At 42.7% G+C, this 20,076-nt stretch overlaps 2 protein-coding genes across 3 annotated transcripts in view; both read left to right on the forward strand.

Annotated features, from left to right (window-relative positions):
- Window positions 1–20,076, forward strand: part of Nme7 (NME/NM23 family member 7) — a 391,631-nt gene that overhangs the window by 105,735 nt on the left and 265,820 nt on the right. The gene's annotated exons all lie outside the window — the stretch shown is intronic.
- F5 (coagulation factor V) overlaps window positions 1–20,076 on the forward strand; it is a 68,281-nt gene that overhangs the window by 25,834 nt on the left and 22,371 nt on the right. The window contains exons 6-14 of the mRNA XM_051147752.1: window positions 637–858; window positions 2,436–2,601; window positions 3,621–3,798; window positions 5,933–6,032; window positions 6,349–6,560; window positions 8,466–8,616; window positions 10,694–10,906; window positions 12,239–14,936; window positions 17,974–18,148. Coding sequence (XP_051003709.1) covers window positions 637–858; window positions 2,436–2,601; window positions 3,621–3,798; window positions 5,933–6,032; window positions 6,349–6,560; window positions 8,466–8,616; window positions 10,694–10,906; window positions 12,239–14,936; window positions 17,974–18,148 — 4,115 coding nt within the window. The remainder of the gene's footprint in view (window positions 1–636; window positions 859–2,435; window positions 2,602–3,620; window positions 3,799–5,932; window positions 6,033–6,348; window positions 6,561–8,465; window positions 8,617–10,693; window positions 10,907–12,238; window positions 14,937–17,973; window positions 18,149–20,076) is intronic.

Below are 20,076 nucleotides of genomic sequence, written 5' to 3' on the forward strand. Positions count from 1 at the left end.
TAAGTCTAGTGGTTATAGATCTGGGAAGGAGCCAAGACTGGCTCTCCCAGATCAAATGAGCAATTTCTCAATCACTGTGACAACAAAGAAAGCAAAATTGGGCTTTCTCTGTGGCTCTTCCTCGGTTGTTACCAGTCTGTCCGTGGAAAGCTCTCGGTGTCCTTACAGGGAGGGCACCAGTCACACAGGCAACAATTTGTTGTTGCTAAAATAATGTAAAAGGCAGCAAAGACACAATAGACAATTCCTCCACACACCCTCATGCTTTCTCCCACTTTGACAGCACTGGACCTCTATTTCTGCAAGAAGATTAGGTGCCGACACTCTGGCCCATTGCAGGTGCTGGTGACTTCTTCCAAGCGAAGATGCCTTGATTGCTGTGACCTTTCACCCCATTTTGCCCAGGACTTTGTCAATTCATACACTGAGAACTCTGTGTCCTGAGAGACCATCCTGGACAAGCCGGGGTGGTTCATCACGTGCTTAGCTGCCCCTTAGCCTTTGTCCTTCAGCTGCCTCTGCAGCCCTGACAGAGTGGCCTCCATCCTGAGCTCTGCCCCCTCTCTGTGCTGTTACTTGCTTGTGACTCTTTGTTTCCCTGTCTCTGTGTGTTTGGGTGTTGACTCTTCCTCTCAGATATAATGCTCTGTGCCTACGAGCAAGTCAGTTGGCATCTGATTGCAATGAGCTCGAGGCCGGAGATGTTCTCTATTCACTTCAACGGCCAAGTCCTAGAGCAGAACCAGCAGAAGGTGTCCACCATCAGTCTGGTCAGCGCGACATCTACGACCGCAAACATGACAGTGAGCCCAGAAGGAAGATGGATCGTGTCTTCTCTCACCCCAAAGCATTATCAAGGCAAGAAACCTTTCTGACAGTCTTGTGTCGTGTGGGCACCATTTCTTCCCAGGCTACTAACTTATTTCTTCTCCTTTAACCTTTTAGTCAACCCTTCCCAGACACACACAACCTGGTTCCTAACAGCACCATCAGACACTCTACTTTTAGAGTTATCTGTCACCCACTGAATGGAGGTAAAGGAGGTGCAGGCATTGACAAAGACCTTTTAAAATAAAGCAGAGGTTTAAGAGGTCTCTACTTCCACAAAAGAAGAAGAAAAACTAATACCTCTTTAGATGTATTTTGGGGTGTCTTTCATATGTAGCCAAAGAAAAGGACCTAGAGACCAGATCGAACAGGATAAACATACACAAATGTACAGAAGTACAGAGTCACCAAGACTGACAAGGCCAAAGATGGGAATATGGCTCCCTGCAATGGAGTGAGCACAAAAGCCTGGCACAGAAAAGACCTCAGTCCATGTGTGTTGAATGGACCATGAATGACATGTTGGTTGTTTGTTTTATTGAGATAGGGTCTTATACTGTAAGCCAAGATGGCCTGAACCTCACTCATGTTCTAAGCTGGCCTTGAAATCATGTCAACTCTCCTGTCTCCACCTTCCCAATGTGGGGATTATAGGCACGCGGCACCATCCCAGCTAGAAGTGGACTTGAGGGAGCATCTGTGAATTCTAGGGGGGAGGGGATGCCAGCAGGAGTCATGTGGTACCATGCAAATGAAACAGCTGACTGTCATATCACACACTTTTGCTTTTAGACTATTGAGAGAAACATTCACGTTGCTAGAGATAAAAATCTAAGCAAATTCTGTTACCACAGGAAGCCATTTGTCACCCCCAGGTGTGTAGGTATTTTAGGAATAAGCACTGTATGAGATCATTTTGTTTTCATATGAGCAATTAAAATGGTGTTGAAGTGATGACCAGTGACCCTGATAAACTATCGCTCTAGTATAGTTACTAATAGAAATAAAACTAAAATTAAGAACAATTACTATTATACATTTTTATTTAATTCATAATCATATTGAGTATACACTATGGAAGTCTTCACTTAACAAAGTGACAAATAATAGGAAAAGAAAAATCAAAGAGCTTTCTTGTATTATATTTATTTATTTAGGAGACGGAGAGAGGGAGGGAGAAGAGAGAGGGGGAGAGAAGAAGAGAGGGAGAGAGAAGAGAGAGAGAGAGAGAGAGAGAGAGAGAGAGAGAGAGCTCACTGTGCTAAGGATCAAACCAAGGGCCATCTACATGCTGAGCCCACACTTCACCACAGAGCCATATCCCAAGGCTAGCCACAGGGTTTTAAGTTTGTTCCTGTTGCAGAGGAAACACCTTTTCAACCTTGTCCCCTGCCCGGTTCTCCTCACGCTGCTTTCCACTCTTGCCTCCTTTTGTGACCCATTTAAAAAAGAGTGCTAGACTCAAAACAGCTGAAAATTGTCTGAATGCTGCTCTTTGCTGTTACTATTTGTCTTCTGCAAGTTGATTTTTTTTCTAAATACACATTTTGATAAATTTTTTTCTCTCTCTCTCAAATTCTACCACTATTCTTTATATCCTAATCCAGCTGGGATGCAGGCTTACATTGACATAAAAAACTGCCCTAAGAAAACCAGGAATCCCAAGACTCTCACTCGAGAGCAGAGGCGACACATAAAAAGGTGGGAATACTACATTGCAGCCGAGGAAGTCATTTGGAACTATGCACCTGTGATACCTGTGGATATAGACAAGTGAGTGGGGGTTCAGACCACCATGCAGAGATTAGAGGCAAACGGCAAGTGGTCCTTAGAGTTGGGGGGCGAAATGGGATGTCATGAGTGGCCAGCTCTCAAGAGAGAGTTTTTGGTTCCACCTAGGCATTCTTATCCATATTGGCATTTAATTACCCCTAACTCACCACAGGGGTGTGGCCTGATGATAGTAACAGGAACTACAGCAACTGGAGCTTGTTAAATGCTTGTTACTGTGAGCCCGTGTAGGAGATGTTTGCTACAGGGTTTCCCGTCAGCTCTACAAGTTCAGTGCTACTCATGGGTCCCCACAGCTGAGGGAAGGCGCCGGAAAAACAAAGTTCTAGTAGCTCTTCATATAACATTCATAATGAGAAAAACAAAAATGGAATTTTACTGGAATACTGCTCTGTAGCTATCAGACCGTCTGCTGTCAAGGCTGAGGAAAACAAAAACCCGTTGTGCGGCTAAAGCCATTCTGTGGGATAATTTGACAATTATGTTAGAATTGTGAGCACACATACTCTTTACCCCAGGCACTGTGCTCTTGGAATTTACTTGCATAAAAGTATTCTTGCTGTATGAATAGGGTGCTCACTGATGCAATGTTATGAGGAATCAAAGACTAGAATTAACTCTAAAAGTCCTTCAATGAGAAAAGCACAATAATAGCACATTTATACAATGAAATACTATGAATCAAAAAAGTGAGAGGGGAGGATGCAGACATGTGCTGACCCTGCAGCTGCTTCTCTTCAGCTGTGTACGGCTTAGTCAGTGCTGGAGGAGATGACTCTTGATTGCTCATTGTTGGCTACACTGAGGACACCAGAATGTTGCAAACTACACTAAGAATGTTCCAGAAGTAGCCTTTTAGGTGCCCCCAAAGCAGAACTTACATGCACTTGGGTTTCCCCATCCCACATCATGTTGGACTCGCTACTTGAAGTAGTTAAATTTTTTAATTAATTTTTCAATTAATTATTTAATTAATTATTATTATTTCATTTCACTTTCAGAAAATACAGGTCTCTACACTTGGACAATTTCTCAAACCAAATTGGAAAACAATATAAGAAGGTTATCTACAGGCAGTATGAAGAAGAGACCTTCACCAAACGCACAGAGAATCCCAGTATCAAACAAAGTGGAATTTTGGGCCCAATTATTAGAGGCCAGGTCAGAGACACACTCAAGGTAAGTTCCAGGAATATGAAAGCAGGGGAGAGTTAAACAGTGAAAGACAGATCAGGGTATTGGCAATTTCAATGTTTTAAAATACATTCATATGTTTCCTTTCTTTCTTTTCACTTATTATTAGTATTAATGTATCTTTATGTATTCATATTACAATCCCGATTGTTAGCTCCTCACTTGTATCTTCCCATTCCCACCTTTCCTCCTTCTTCTGTCCTATTCCCCTCCCCTAGACCTCTGACAGAAGGGACCCTCCTCCCCCACCATGTGACCACAGCCTACCAGGTGTCATCCAGATAGCCTGCATCCCCTTCCTCTGTGTGCTCGCATGATCTCCCCACCATAGGAAAACGATCAAATGGGGGCCACTAGAGTTCACATTAGAGACAGTCCCCACTCCACCCATAACCATGGATAATGAGTCGTCCATTAGCTATATCTGAGCAAGGGGTCTAGTTTTATTTAGTATTTTAGTATTTTATTCATTTATAGCTTGCATAATAATACAAAGGGTCTAAGAGAGATAATCAAACTAGAAGGAAATAAAACAGACTTAATGGCATTGAGGGAAGGAAGAAGAATATGAGAGCAAAGGACATAGCCAGGCGTGGTGGCGCACACCTTTAATCCCAGCACTCAGGGAGGCAGAGGCAGGCGAATTGCTGTGAGTTCGATGCCAACCTGGCCTACGAACCGAGCCCAAGACAGCCAAGGCTACACAGAGAAACCCTGTCTCAAAATCCAAAAAGCAAAACAAAGAGCACAAGGCCGCAAGTAAGTGCAATGAAACATATGTGTACAGTCTCAAGATTGTCTGCAAAGTTTGTCTCAACCTTCATAGCAAAGTAAAAAGGAAATATGCCTGAGCAAGATTTACACGCCTGTGAACACCGTACAACTGGTTTACTGTTGAGAGCCAGGAGACATTTTTTCCCCTGACTTTTCAAATCAGTGTCCTTGACAAAACCCCTACATCTGTCTCAAAACCCCAGACTTGAGTACCTTTTGAAAAGAAACATTGCTCATCAGCAGTGCGAACATCTGAGACAGCATAGTGGCGCAGGAGTACTTCTTCACTGCACTCTAAGTATGTGGCGCTAAAGGCTGGTCTCCGATTACAGCTGCGTTTATACGTACCACAAGACCCTTGGGCTGGCCAGATGGCTCAGTGCATAAAGGCATTTGATACCAAACCTGAGTACCTGAGTTCATTACCCGGGGCCTATGGTGGGAAAAGAAAATCAACTCCCACAGATTGTCTTCTGGCTTTACATGCACACTGCAACATGCGCGGCCCCCGCCCTCACTAAATGTAATGCTTTTTTTTTTTTTTTTTTTTTTTTAAGCCTGAAGTTTTCTTTATTCAATTTGCTTGAACATCATATCATATCACAGAGCTAGGTAAGGACCAAGAAGTTGGAGGTTACTTTGATTGGCAAGACACTAAAGATGTAGACAATCTACAGACTGCGGATGATTCAAAGGCTTTGGCAACAGACCAAGTAGAAGATAAGGTTAAGGTTGTCTGCTGAAGACTAACAGGCTAATTAGGGGCTTCTGTGAAAATCATGCCCCAGACAAAACCCATTTTGTTCACTTGAAAATAGGCCGAGCTTCCCTGCCCTCTGATTCTTGCCTTCCTTCCCTCATTTTTGGCTCCACCGTGATGCTTTAGGTTTTGGCGTAAGCATAGTCTATTCGGAACTCAGGGCCCCTTCAGGAAGGTAACTTCAATGACAAAAATCTCAGGGAACCTGACAAGCCTGCCATGGTCTAGAGTAGAAAGGGAGTAGACGTGACCCAAGGGAAGGGTGTGAGGACCGGCTGGGAGAGGGCGAGGTGCCATGAGGGAAAACGTAATTTCTCCTAACCTTGTCCTTCAGGGACAGACTTCTGTTTCTCATTTTTATATGTGAGTAAAATTCTCCCAAAGGCTCCTTCACTCCAGGTAATGGGGGATAAACAGAGCTGATGTTCTCACTGCTTGAATACATACCTGTAGGTACGGGTACAAGTCACATGTACAGCTACCCCCCTTCCCCCCCACCACACACAGGAAGCTGCCCATACTCTTGTCTCATAGTTCTTACAAGATCTTAAATAATGAAATCATAAATATGACTTAACTTTGTAGATTGTGTTCAAAAATATGGCCAGCCGGCCCTACAGCATTTACCCTCAAGGGGTGACCTTCTCTCCTTACGAAGATGACAGCAACTCTTCCTCCACTTCAGGTAGGAGCCTTTCACTTCTGGGAGACTATGGACCCCAAAAGGCTTCCATAGTTTGTTTTTTTCTTGTCCTATTCGCTCAGTGGTTATAACAAGTGCAGTCAGTAATGGTGATGGAAGGGGACTCTCTCCTCTTGGAGTGCTGTTGGCGGCATCTAGTGGAGAACAACTGAACAGCTCCGTGCTATCTGTAGTCAAGCCCTTAATACAAAAGGAACATTTCTTTCTTTACGTTAGCTGCCATAACTAAAAACTAAGGCAGATAGTTATTACAGTGAAATAATTTTCATCAATAGTGACAGTGTCTATTTTCTTTCAGGCAGTCACACCATGATCAGACCAGTTCAACCAGGGGAAACCTACACCTACAAATGGAACATTCTAGAGTTTGATGAGCCCACAGAAAATGACGCACAGTGCCTAACAAGGCCATACTACAGTGATGTGGACATTACCAGGGACATTGCTTCTGGCTTAATAGGGCTGCTTCTAATTTGTAAGAGCAGGTCCCTGGACCAGAGAGGCATACAGGTATTTTATCCTTAAAGCAACCTTTAGAATGGTCTGGCATAGATTAGGCCTCACAGTTGAATAAGAGAGTTTCCCTTCTAAAACACACTGAGCATTAGTCTTTAGCACAGTGTGAGGATGTTTATCACTGGGGACCATCTTGTATAGTGTTGCTCTGTCTCTTCCCCTGGACTCTGGCTGCAGAAAACACATCTTGAGTGTGATGCTGGGGTCTATGTTTAGATTCAGGACCCAGGCTTGTTGGTACTGAATGAGTGATGAAGAGACCTTTAATTGTCTCCTCTGATCAAATAAGTAACAATATTCCTCTTAGAAACGTGTTTGCAGGGCTGGAGAGATGGCTCAGAGGTTAAGAGCACTGACTGCTCTTCCAGAGGTCCTGAGTTCAATTCCCAGCAACCACATGGTGGCTCACAAACCATCTCTATTGGGATCCGATGCCCTCTTCTGGCCTGTAGGTGTATATGTGGGCAGAGCAATGTGTACATAACAATAAATAAATCTTTAAAAAAAGAAAAAAGAAAGAAAGAAATGTGTTTGCAGCGTGGCCTAGGAGCTCAGGGAGAGCTTGGTACCGATCTTTGCTGCTGTCACCAGAGGCAAGCAACAGAGACGGGAGAGTGCCTGAGAGCAAGAACAGCTGGAACCACGGTCTTTAGCAAAGCTGGAGCCTGTCAAAACTCTTTCTTTGGTGGGACTAAGTTATAGCAAAGAATGTGATCAAAGAGACTGGATCTCTGAGTTTTTATTTATTTATATATTTAAGATGTACTTATTATGTATACATGCTCTGCCTGCATGTATGCCTGCCGGCAGAAGAAGACACCAGATTTCATTATAGATGGTTGCAAGCATCCATGTAGTTGCTGGGAATTGAACTAGGGACCTCTGGAAGAGCAGCCAATGCTCTTAACCTCTATTTTGAGACATGTTTTCATGTAGCCCAGCTTGGCCTCTAATTTGCTATATAGCCCAGGATAGCCTTAGACTTTTTTAAATTGTTTTTTTTTTTTCTTTCTTTCTTTCTTTTTCCTTTCTTTTTAAGTTTTAGGTTATTTTATTTTATCTTATTTCATGTATATGGGTGTCTTGCCTGCATGCGTGTCTACATACCATGTGTATACCTGGGCCCTCTGGGAGATCAGCCAGTACTCTTAACCATTTGAGCCATCTTTCCAGCCCACCCCTTGTTTTATTCTCTTGTTGTTTGTTTTTGTTTTAATACAGATTTCCTCTTATAATTCAGGCAGGCCTCAAACTGGTTATGTAACCAAGGATAACTTTGAACTTTGGTGCCTCCAGAGTCCCAAGATTAGAGACACACGTTACCATACCTGGTTTATGTGGTGCTGGGGATTGAACTCAGGACTTTATGCGTACTTTACCAACTGAACTACATCTTCAGCATCTTTATTGGCAATTAATGGCCTCATATTATTTACCTAAAACTTCCATTAGGCTATGTAATAGTGAAAGAGGTCTTATCCAAAGGTAGGCAAAATAGGTGGGTGCCTAGAAAAATCAAAATATTTGCAAGCTCCTGATTTATTGAAGTAGTAAAGGATACAGGGAAGGAAGGGTGTGGGGCTTTCCTGTTGCAACCTTCTGCTCATTTTTTCACCCATTTGGAACACATTCAGTCATTCATTTAAAAATGTTCAACTACAAGCATACAGGTTCTTACAGATGCTGTATTAAGATGGGATTTTTCCCCCCTCTGGGTGTTTTTAACTGAATTCTCTGACCTATTCCACTTGTTTTTAATGTGTTAGCTTTATCTCTAACAAGTACTTGGCACGTGACGGGCTCTCATAGGTTCCTGACATGTGGCATCTCTGGGCTCAACCAGGACAGTGGGGAAATAGGCAGCCGAGGAGCTGTAACTGTTGCCCTTTGACCCTGCAGAGGGCGGCAGACATCGAGCAGCAGGTTGTGTTTGCAGTGTTCGATGAGAACAAGAGCTGGTACATTGAGGACAACATCAACAAGTTTTGTGAAAATCCAAATGAGGTGAAGCGTGACGACCCCAAGTTTTATGAATCAAACATCATGAGCAGTAAGTCAGAGCCCCCCTATTTCCATCTGTCTTTTCCACTTGGATGGTTGCAGCGTGTTTGTGCCTAGAGGCAAAACTGTGATGATGATGATGATGATGATGATGATAGCAAAAACTGTGGTGACATTATCCTACCCTCTCCTCACTCACAACCGAAGGTCTTGGTGACAGCATCCCTGACAAGACCACAGCCAAAGACTCTGGTCTGTTAAGAAATGGCTCAAATCTGGTGATCCTTTAAGTCAGAGTGGTTTCCTGCTTCCAAAGTGTGTGTGTGTGTGTGTGTGTGTGTGTGTGTGTGTGTGTGTGTGTGATGTATCAAACCGCCATGTATAATTACCTCCATGTCAGCTTCGCCATGGTCTGTGCACATAGCTTCAGGACTGACAGGTGCCACATTCAACTTTCTTCACATAATTTCCTTTCAGCAGTGGATCTGGGGTAATTCTAGACAAACAAAAATTACATATGAGTCCCTCATGTAATTTAAATTTTTCTGGCAAAATTGAAAAGGAAGGAGAAATAAGTGAAATTAATGAGAATGTTTTACTCAGTTCAATATATTCCAGATACTACTTTTGTTGTTGTTGTTGTTGTTGTTGTTGTTGTTGTTGTTGTTTTGAGACAAGATCTGACTATATAAAGATAATATAATTTTTAAACGTAATAGAAAATTAGATTTGTTTTATTAGTGTCTTTGTGGTACAGTGTGTAAAGCTCATGTCAATGGAATCCATCTGCATTTTTAATTGCCACTAGTAGCCACTGTCTATCACATTAGACCATTTAGGAAAGCCTGTGGAATGATGTAGAAAATAGTAACACACACCATCAGCAACTCAACATGTGACACATGGAACACATACCTTCAGCAACTCAACATGTGACATATGAAACACATACCATCAGCAACTCAACATGTGACACATGGAACACATACCATCAGCAACGCAACATGTGACACGTGGAACACATACCTTCAGCAACTCAACATATGACATATGGAACACATACCTTCAGCAACTCAACATGTGACACATGGAACACATACCTTCAGCAACTCAACATATGACATATGGAACACATACCTTCAGCAACTCAACATATGACATATGGAACACATACCTTCAGCAACTCAACATATGACATATGGAACACATACCTTCAGCAACTCAACATATGACATATGGAACACATACCATCAGCAATTCAACATGTGACACATGGAACACATACCTTCATCAACTCAACATGTGACACGTGGAACACACACCTTCATCAACTCAACATGTGACACATGGAACACACACCTTCATCAACTCAACATGTGACACATGGAACACATACCCTCAGCAACTCAACATGTGACACATGGAACACATACCTTCAGCAACTCAACATGTGTTCAGTGCATAGTCACTGAAAAAAAATTTTAGGACCCAGCACCATACTAGGACTGTGTTCACAGTGGTGACCTGGGTGTATAGATTGTGCCCTCACATAAATCATATCTTAATTGGATGACCACACTCAGTAATATGTAAATAAACAGGTTGCCTGAACTGGTGTTCCCTAAAAGATAATTAAAATATGTGAACTCAACACTTGAATGGAAGCTGTTAAGTAAAATGTAGGTTACAGATAATAGGTCTCAATGACAAATGTGCTAAACAAGCCTTTTGTGACATTCATTTTACTCACAACTACTATGTCAAGAAGATAAATTTCTTGTATGGAGACCTGTCTTCCTGGTAGAGGCTTCCTGGACAATCTGAACCTATTATGAGAGTATATTTACGGCAGAGCATAAAATAACAGTTTCTATTTGCTTGGTGGATGAATGCCTAAATTAATGTTAATGAAAGGCTCTGTCTGTATCCTGACATTTCTCCCTCAGCTAATTTGGGAACATCAGCCATCACTTGGGAAGCTGAAAGTGATTGACCCTCACATTAGACCTTATAAAATGTATCTTTCATAATCACCAGATGAACCTAGGGCTATTCATCTTGGTTATAATTAGACATGGGTCCTCTTGCTGCACAGGACTGGCATTTGACAGCTTCTACTCTTTCAGCTATCAATGGCTATGTGCCTGAGAGCATATCCAAGCTAGGATTCTGTTATGATGACACTGTCCAGTGGCACTTCTGCAGTGTGGGGACTCATGATGATATTTTGACCATCCACTTCACGGGGCACTCGTTCATCTATGGCAAGAGGCATGAGGACACCTTGACCCTGTTCCCCATGCGTGGTGAATCCGTGACTGTCACAATGGATAACACTGGTGAGTGAGAGCGTGAGTACTTGGAGAGAAAGCTGATGGCTCTCACGTGGAGAACGTCTGTTGACCTCTCCGTTACCACCACTCCTGGCGTGTCTCCAGGACCTCATGGTTTATAGGTGGGAAATTAAGGGCTTAAATAGAACCAGTATCATGTCGGTTCCATTCACATATCTCTGGGGCAACTGGACAGTAAGGATGTACCATGGCAGGAAGATAACTGTAACCAGGAAGAAGCAGCATAAAGACATTAGCCATGAAAACTACCCTTGATGCCATCCTTCAAGCGTTATCCACCTTTCTATGAAACACTGGCATGGAATTTACCAAATAGGCTATAGAAACTGTCCAGTGGGTCCCAATGACTTCCCTAGAGCTTGTGTTCCAATCATGGGATGCCATGCCTGGCTTTTTTTTTTTTTTTTCACATGGACTCTGGAGATCAAACTTAGGTCGTTTTGCTAGCTGAACTATCTCTCCAGACCCATTTTTTTTCCCTCTTCTTAGTAGAAAGCATCCCACCCACAGGTAAGTAATTATTAGATGAGCTTTGGAGGCTGTCTCAGAGACAACATTGGCGTATAAGACCCACATTCAAATCCTACTCTGGCACTCAGTGTTTTGCAACTTTTAGACAAGTTCCTTCCCCTCACGAAGCCTGAAGTCACTTGTGTGAAAAGCGGGACAGTGCTTTACAGAGTTGCTTCAGCTTCTAGGTGTAAGAGATGCCAAGTTGCTAGCACATAACAAGTGATCACTATTGGAGATGTCCCAGGTCATCCTTAGTATGCCAGCAACTCCTTTCAAAGTGACTCAAACTCACCCTGTCTCCACATTTCCTAGAAACACCTAAACATTCATTTTTTGTGGGAAGACAACCTCATCACCATCTCCCAAACTCCAAGTCTCAGACAGAATATGCAGCTAAGAAGATGTTAATGATTTTCAAGGTTTATTTTATCATCCACCCCCCTCCCCACCATTTTTCTTGATATATTCTAAAACAGCAACTCTTGAACAATCCAAACTGAACGTCTGGTTTTTTTCCCCTAATCTCCACTGATCAATGCTTATACCCTAGCTTATAAATACACTGATCTTGTGGTTAGATGCCATCATAATGTTGTTACATTTTTTTAAATTCCTAAATACCTTATTCTTGGATTTTCTCCTTATGTCACTGTGGCTCAGTAACTCACCATTCATAGATTAGCCAGGCCAATAGTTCACGTGTGGCTACCTCTGGTTAAAATGCACTAGAAATCGTTTCCCTACCAGATCCTAGTGTTTTGGAAACTTTTCCTGAGCATGCTCTTCTCTGTCTTTCTTATGAAGGAACTTGGATGTTAACCTCCATGAGTTCTAATCCAAGACGCAAAAACCTAAGACTGAGATTCAGGGATGTTAAGTGTATTCGGAATGACGACGACGAAGATGCATATACCATTTATGAACCTGTTGCACCTACATCCATGACAACTCGGAGAATTCATGACTCTTCAGAAAATGATCTCAGTGTCGATGACGAAGATTATGATTACAATGATAGATTGGCTGCAGAACTGGGGATTAGGTCATTCAGAAACGCATCATGGAATCAGGAAGAAGATGAGTTCAATCTCACTGCTCTGGCTCTGGAGGACAGCTCCGAGTTCATACTCCCAAGCACAGACAGAGTCATTGACTCAAGATCTCCAAAGAACCTTAGCAGAATCACCGATAATAGCCTCAAAGAATCTCAAGGAACACTTCTTGGCTCAGGATCTGGTACCTTCCTGAAGCCCCTCACTGGTTTAGATGAGAACTCAGTTCTCAACCCTGCCACAGAACATCATTCCAGCTCATATTATGAAAGTGACATGGAAGGTCCACAGTCAGACATCACAGTGGTACACCTACTCCCCCTTGGGGCAAAAGGATCAGGGAGCCATGAACAGACTAAGTATAAAACAACCAAGACAAAAAGACCCTACATGATGAAGCACAGGTTCACCAGGATGAAAGCACCAGCCCATAAAACAGGGAGGCATTCAAACCCAAGGAATACTTATTCCAGAAGAAGGTCTGGGGAGAAGATTCCCAGTGATTTGCTTCTCTTAAAGCAAAAGGGCACATCCAAATTTTTGAGTAGAGAATGGCATGTGGCTTCTGAGAAGGGTAATTATGAAATAATACCAGCAAATGATGAAGACACGGCTGTTGGTAAACTGCCAAACAGCCCTCGAAATCAGAGCACCTCAATGCCTTGGGGAGATAGAACCTCCCATACAAACACAACAGGAAAACCAAGTGACCTCCCAGTGCCTTCTGGAGTTAGACATGCATCTCCACAACTAAGGCAAGAGGAAAGAGACAGTGGTTTGAAGAAAAGACAGTTGTTAATCAGGACACGGAAGAGGAAGCATAGGAAACTTGGTCCCCACAGTCATCTGTCTCCAAGGAGCTTTCACCCCCTAAGAGGAGATACCCACACCCCATTTTTGGACAGGAGACTTAATCACTCACCATTACTCCACAAGCCCAATGAAACAGCTCTTTCCAGAGACTTGAATCAGACCTCCCCTCCAACGAGTATTGATAAGTCACTTCCTGGCCATAATCAGAACCCCTCAAATGACACTGAGCAGATGAGCGCCCCTGTAGATCTTCATCAGTCAATGCCCTCAGAGGAACACTCTCGAACATTTCCTTCCCAAAACCCTGATCAAATACACCCTACCACAGACCCTAGCCCCAGATCTCCTCCTTCAGAGCCAAGCAAGGAGCCTGATTATGACCTAAGCCATGAATCCTACCCTGATGACACTGGTCAAACTTCTTTCTTTCTAGGCCAAAGTCAAAAGTCATCTCTCTCTTCAGACAATAACCAAACAATCCCATCCTCAGATTTAACCATTTTTACTATCTCTACAAAATTGGATCAGACAATTATTTCCCCAGACCTGGGTCAGGTGCCCCTTTCTCCAGATGGCAACTTAGAGACTTCCCCACAGGACCTGGGTCAGGTGCCCCTTTCTCCCGATGACAACCAGAAGACCTCCCCCCAAGACCTAGGTCAGGGGCCCCTTTTTCCTGAAGACATCCTGGAGACCTCCTCCGAATACCTGGGTCAGATGCTCCTTTCTCCCGATGACAATCAGAAGACCTCCCCGCAAGACCTAGGTCAGGTGCCCCTTTTTCCTGAAGACAACCTGGAGGCCTCCTCTGAAGACCTGGGTCAGGTGCCTCTTTCTCCAGATGACGATCAGAAGACCTCCCCCCAAGACCTGGGTCAGGTGACCCTTTCTCCTGAAGACAATCAAAAGACTTCTCCCCAAGATCTGGGTCAGGTGCCCCTTTTCTCAGACCCAAACCAGGAGACCTCCTCCACAGACCGTAGCCTACTCATTACCTCCCCAGGTTTTGATCAGACATTCCTTTCCCCAGACTTGGATCAGATCCCCCTCTCTTCAGACAACAGTCAGGTGACCCTTTCCCCAGACCTCAAGCTCTTGACTCTCTCTTCAGATATTGATGAGATAACCCTATCCCCAGACCTCGATCAGGTGACCCTCTCTCCAGAGCTCATCCAGACAAGCCCTCCTCTTACTCACAGGCACAAAACAGCCTCTGTAGACCCTGGGCAGGCACCCTATCCTTCAGATTCTGATCGGTCTTCACCTCTTCCAGAACAGAATCAGACTCTTCCCCATCCGGATCTCATGCTATCTCCTTCACCATCTCCTTCATTCAACAGCACGTCTATGCCAAAGATGTTTAACCCTCTTGTTGAAGTAGGCCTCAGTAAAGTTGACGGAGGCGACATTGAGATTGTTGCAAGTGAGGAGCTAGAAAGCATCGATGAAGATTATGCCGAAGATGATTATGTAAGCTATAATGACCCCTACAAAACAGACACCAGGACAGATGTCAACTCCTCCAGAAATCCCGACACTATTGCAGCGTGGTACATCCGCGGCTACGGTGGAAACAAAAAATTCTATTTTATTGCTGCTGAAGAAATATCCTGGGATTACTCCAAATTTGCACAAAGGTTTGGCTAGTTTTCTCTCTTTATATTCTCATTTTTTTTTTCACCACCTCTATGAAAATCACCCACCACAGTTCTTCAAAGATGATTTTGAACAAATTATACTTTATGTAGTCTGAGTCCCCTGTTTTCGACTGGACATGTAATATTTCTTTTGTCATTTCCAGTATTAGCTTCTATGCTCTAGATGACACGTAGGCAAAATAAGAGCCATTACTGTGAAAGTCTATGGCATCCTATGGGTAAATCAATCTCCTCTCCTAGCCCATATTGACTTACCACATGTGCTCTATCCCTTTCTTGTTCTAATACAGACCTTTACCTATGCATAGCTGTCTGCTAGCCAACATGGTTTAACTGAGGTCAGATTCAAATCTAAACATTAACATAGAAATCTCCATTTGCATCAATAACAGTTTCTAAGAGATCCATTTACTCTTTTATTCTTAATATCATTTTCAATTCAGTGTTGCTAAGGGATAGAAAGCCATACTGGGCTGGGCCCTGTGTCCTGGGATGAAGACAGAGAGAAGAGTGGGGCAAGACTCTCTAGTCAACAACAGATTCCTGAGGGTATATCTGTGTGACTGTGTACAGTAAACAACTTCTAGTGGTTTTAAAATGCTGCCAACCTAATATTGTTAAAGTGTAGTTATAGTAGGTCAACACAATTTGATCCACTTTGGATTATGCATACAATGCCTGGCATTCCTCTTTAGATTTCTTTAAAATGTTTTTTCCATAATCATAGTTTCTCACTTAAGTGCAGTGTCCATTATTACATAGGAATAAACTAGTTTATCTGACTATTTCTTAGCTGAGCCTCAGGGAGACAGGATATAGTCTTTACATCTTTACGTAGAATAGAAACAGAGGAAGCAATTCTTTCAAAATCTTACATCTCATGCCTAAAACTGGCTCTTCTTGCTGGCAGAGTTGTTTGTTTGTTTGTTTGTTTTGCCTGCCCCATGTGTTCCATGAGGCTGTGTGGAAAGATGAGGTCAACAGGAAAGAAACACAAGTAAGGTTCTCCATTTGGTGGTTTTGTGGACACAGTGACCATTAGGGGTTTAAAGAATGAGTTTTTGCCTTATTTCCATAGACCTGGGAAATTTAAGTCTATGAGAGAATTTCATGTCCTTTGACCTCATGCTCAGTTAATGAGATCCACGGGAAATAATGTGTTAGATTTTCACTTTAATTAAGCTTTTTATTTTGAGATAATTGCGGAGTCACACACAGTTGTAAGAAATAACATTTCCTGTATGCTTTGCCTGGTTTTCCCCTGTGCTAGTCCCTCATCAAACTGTAGTGTACTAAAAACAGTATATGGACCCTCCTGCTGTCATTAGAGAGGACATTTACTTCTACACACACACACACACACACACACACACACACACACACACACACTTCATACTACCTTCGTGTGTGTCATTCACTTCCCTCCCACCACACCCCTCCTTAACCCTGCAGTCACTGATCAGATCTCTATTTCTGTCATTTTGTCATTTCATGACCATTGTGTAAATGGTGTCACGCAACATGTGATCTTGAGGGATTGGCATGTTTTCACAACTAAACGTAGTTCTCCAGAGATTCATGCAGATTATCGCATGATTTTTGTTTTGTTTTGTTTTCCAAAGGAGGGTTCCTCTGTGTAGCCCTGGCTGTCCTGGACTCATTTTGTAGACCAGGCTGGCCTTGAACTCACAGAGATCCCCCTGCCCCTGCCTCCCGACTGCTGGGATTACAGGCGTGCGCCACCACGCCCCGCCTGGTTATTACATGATTTAACAATCAGTTCCTTCTATTGCTCAGGGTGGAGGGGTTTCATATGAATGTACTGCAAGCTTTGTTGTTGTTTTCTCTATGTATTGATGGTGCCAGCACAAGGGGTTTCATTATGCATGTAAGGAGTCCAAGCTAACAAACATGTACATCACATCATACACTTATTTCCTGTGAGAGAAACCTTAAAACTTACCCTTGCCAATTTATCAAGGCTATGTTACATAATGACTGTACACAATGATCAATTATAGCTGCCATGTTGGATAGTAGACCTCCTGACGGTACTCTTGCTATGTAACGGAATTTGGTATCCTTTGACCAACACCTTCCCAGTTCTCTTACCTCAGAGTCCCTGTAAACCACTGTTTTACTCTGTTTCTATGAGTTTAGTGTTTTTAGATCCCCTCCCCATATGAATGAAATTATGTCATGTTTATTTATTTTCCTGTGTTCGGTTCATTTCATTTAGCAACATGACAAAAATTCCTTCTTTGTAAAGGCTGTATAGTATTCCATTGTGTGACTGTGTGTGACTGTGTGTGTGTGTGTGTGTGTGTGTGTTGTTACTTGTATCTCAAGAGTCCTATCATGAAAATCCTTGCTCAGACACTGTCTAAAAGATTGAGGATAATTAATGTTTTAGCAAAGTCAAAGCTAAGAACGACCACTCTTATAGTAAAAGACATTTATCCATCGAATTGTTATACATCCTGTAGAAATACTGTAGAACTACTACAGGAATTTCTGTGTTGACAATAATAATACTATGTATCTAAGAAATGAGATGACATAGTCCGAAAGATTCCAGGAAGTCTTGCCTAACAAATTACATTTGAACTCAGAATTAAAACATATGTAGTCACCTGTGTTTTCATTTACATATATGAAGTGTTTATTAAATATGCTATATTAATCACCAAGTTGATTATTTATAAATTCTTTTTAACATTTTTATTTTAATTTTATGTTTGTGTGTGAGCACCTGCATGTTTGTATGTGAGCCATGTATGTACCTGGCACCCTCAAAGTGCAGAATATCCCCTCGATCTGGAGTTACAAGTGGTTGTACAAGTGGTACCAAAGTGGGTGCTGGGAACCAGACCTATCCTCTCTGGAAGGACAGCAGGTGCTCATAACCACTGAGACATCTCTCCTAAATTGTTCAACAGTCTTTATTTTCTTCTTTTAAATGAATGGTTTTTTTGTTTTTGTTTTTGTTTTTGTTTTTGTTTTGCTGTCATTTTAGTGAAATGGACAATGAAGACACTGACCACATTCCTAAGGACACCACATACAAGAAAGTCGTTTTCAGGAAATACCTTGATAGTACTTTCACCAAACGTGCTCCTCTCGGGGAATACGAGGAGCACCTCGGCATTCTTGGTCCTGTTATCAGAGCTGAGGTGGATGATGTGATCCAAGTAAGTCATCATACCCAATAAATCTTCAGGGGATTTTCCACAAACACCAAAAGTTGTTAAGTTGGAGGTACCAAAGAGATTGGTGATTTACTTCCCAGAATGAACAAATCACTGCATTCCCAGATGCCCACCTCCACCCCAAGACCACTTGGCTATTTGACAATTTTTGAGCTACAGAAAAGATCTTACACTTTTTTAGCAGTGAAAATAATTTAATCTGGAAGAGATAGCACTGAGATTTCTAGCTGGCCAGCCTGTTTTGAGCTAACATGGAAAACAAGCCAACGGTGTTCCATGGCAGAGGTAGGGAGAGCAATAGTATTCATTCATAAATATGTCCTGGTGTTTTCTTTTTTTTTAATATTTATTTATTTATTATTATGTATACAGAGCTCTGCCTACATGTACACCTGCAGGCCAGAGGAGGATATCAGATCACATTATAGATGGTTGTGAGCCACCATGCGGTTGCTAGGAATTGAACTCATGACCTCTGGAAGAGCAGTCAGTGCTCTTAGCCGCTGAGCCATCTCTCCAGCCCAATCCTGGTGTTTTCTTAAGAGATAAGATAGTGAAATGAAAGCAGAGATGTCCCTCTGCCCTAAACAAGTAAGCCGGTTTCTTAAGTATTTTACCAGACTTAGTCATCGATGGCTTTCAAACTCTTGCACCTAGTTCCCAGCTAAATTACTTGCTTTTCTTGTTATGGGGTAAAAGCCCAGAGATCTCTGCAGCAGAACCAGAATTTGGATTGAGACTCTGTATTAAGAGGCCAGAGACTGATTGGAGAGAAACACTTTTCATGGAGCAGCCCCACAGAATGCATATTAGAGGGAGTTTGTTGATTTTTAAAGACAAAGAGCAAAAAACAGCCACATCCCAATTAGCAGTTGTAGGGGAAGCAAGCCAGCAGTTTAACAGAAGCCAAAAACATGCGGTTAGCTGCGGCATTTTGTCCCTAGAGCAGGGTTGGTTGCTTTCCTACTGGACTTTTCGGGGCAGGTGGGAGAGATTAAAGATGGCTTCTGCTGTGACAAGAGGAATAAGCTTTTACCCCGTTATATTGTGACAGAGTTTATCTCCCCCTCCTTCCTCACCTCTCATATCAAACAATAACAACTGTAAACAGACAAAACACATGGGAAAATGCCCAGGATCTAAAGTAAACCTTTCTCTGTCCCAAAACATAACCTTTTACCTGTGCAAATATTTGCCAATTTGTCAATGACCATTTGCTCTTTTTTCAGAAGACACACAGGGGGTGGAGAGATAGCTCAGTGGACAAAGAGCAAACACTTAGCATGTGATATGCAAGACTCTGGCCTTGAACTCCAACACAGCAAAACCAACCAACCAACCAATCAATCAATCAATCAATCATAAAGCCAATGGAAACCTGTGTTAGTCAGCTTTCTGTTGCTTTGTTAAAACAGCAGAGATAACCACCCAAAGGAGGAAAGAACTTCTTTCAGGCCATGACTTCATCCGGGGTTGCTTGACCTTCTTACCTTGTGTCACACAATAAGGCTGGACACAGTGGTGGCTCATCCCATGGTGCCTGGGATGCAAACAGAAAGAAAAGAAGGTGCTCTATCTTCCTTCTGCTAAGCACTTGGCTTCGTCTCCTACACGTTTCACCTTCCGAGGTGTCACAGGTTGGCGACTAAGCCATCAACACGTGGCATTGGGGGCACAAAACAATAACAGGAAGTAAGCCTCTTAATGGTTCCAGGAAACAACAGCTTTCTGTCATGTGACTAGTCACTAGATGTCACAGAGGAAGGGGACCAGAAGGAGACTCCTCCATGGGTCTGATGACCTTATGTCTAGTCCCAATTGTCATTTTATAACCTCATTTGTCACCAGGGCTCTTAGTACACCTCTCCATTTCCCAACCTACCCACACCCAGGCCCTGCAGACATTTTTT

Source organism: Acomys russatus, chromosome 6 (assembly GCF_903995435.1).
Source record: "Acomys russatus chromosome 6, mAcoRus1.1, whole genome shotgun sequence".
Taxonomy (NCBI): domain Eukaryota; kingdom Metazoa; phylum Chordata; class Mammalia; order Rodentia; family Muridae; genus Acomys; species Acomys russatus.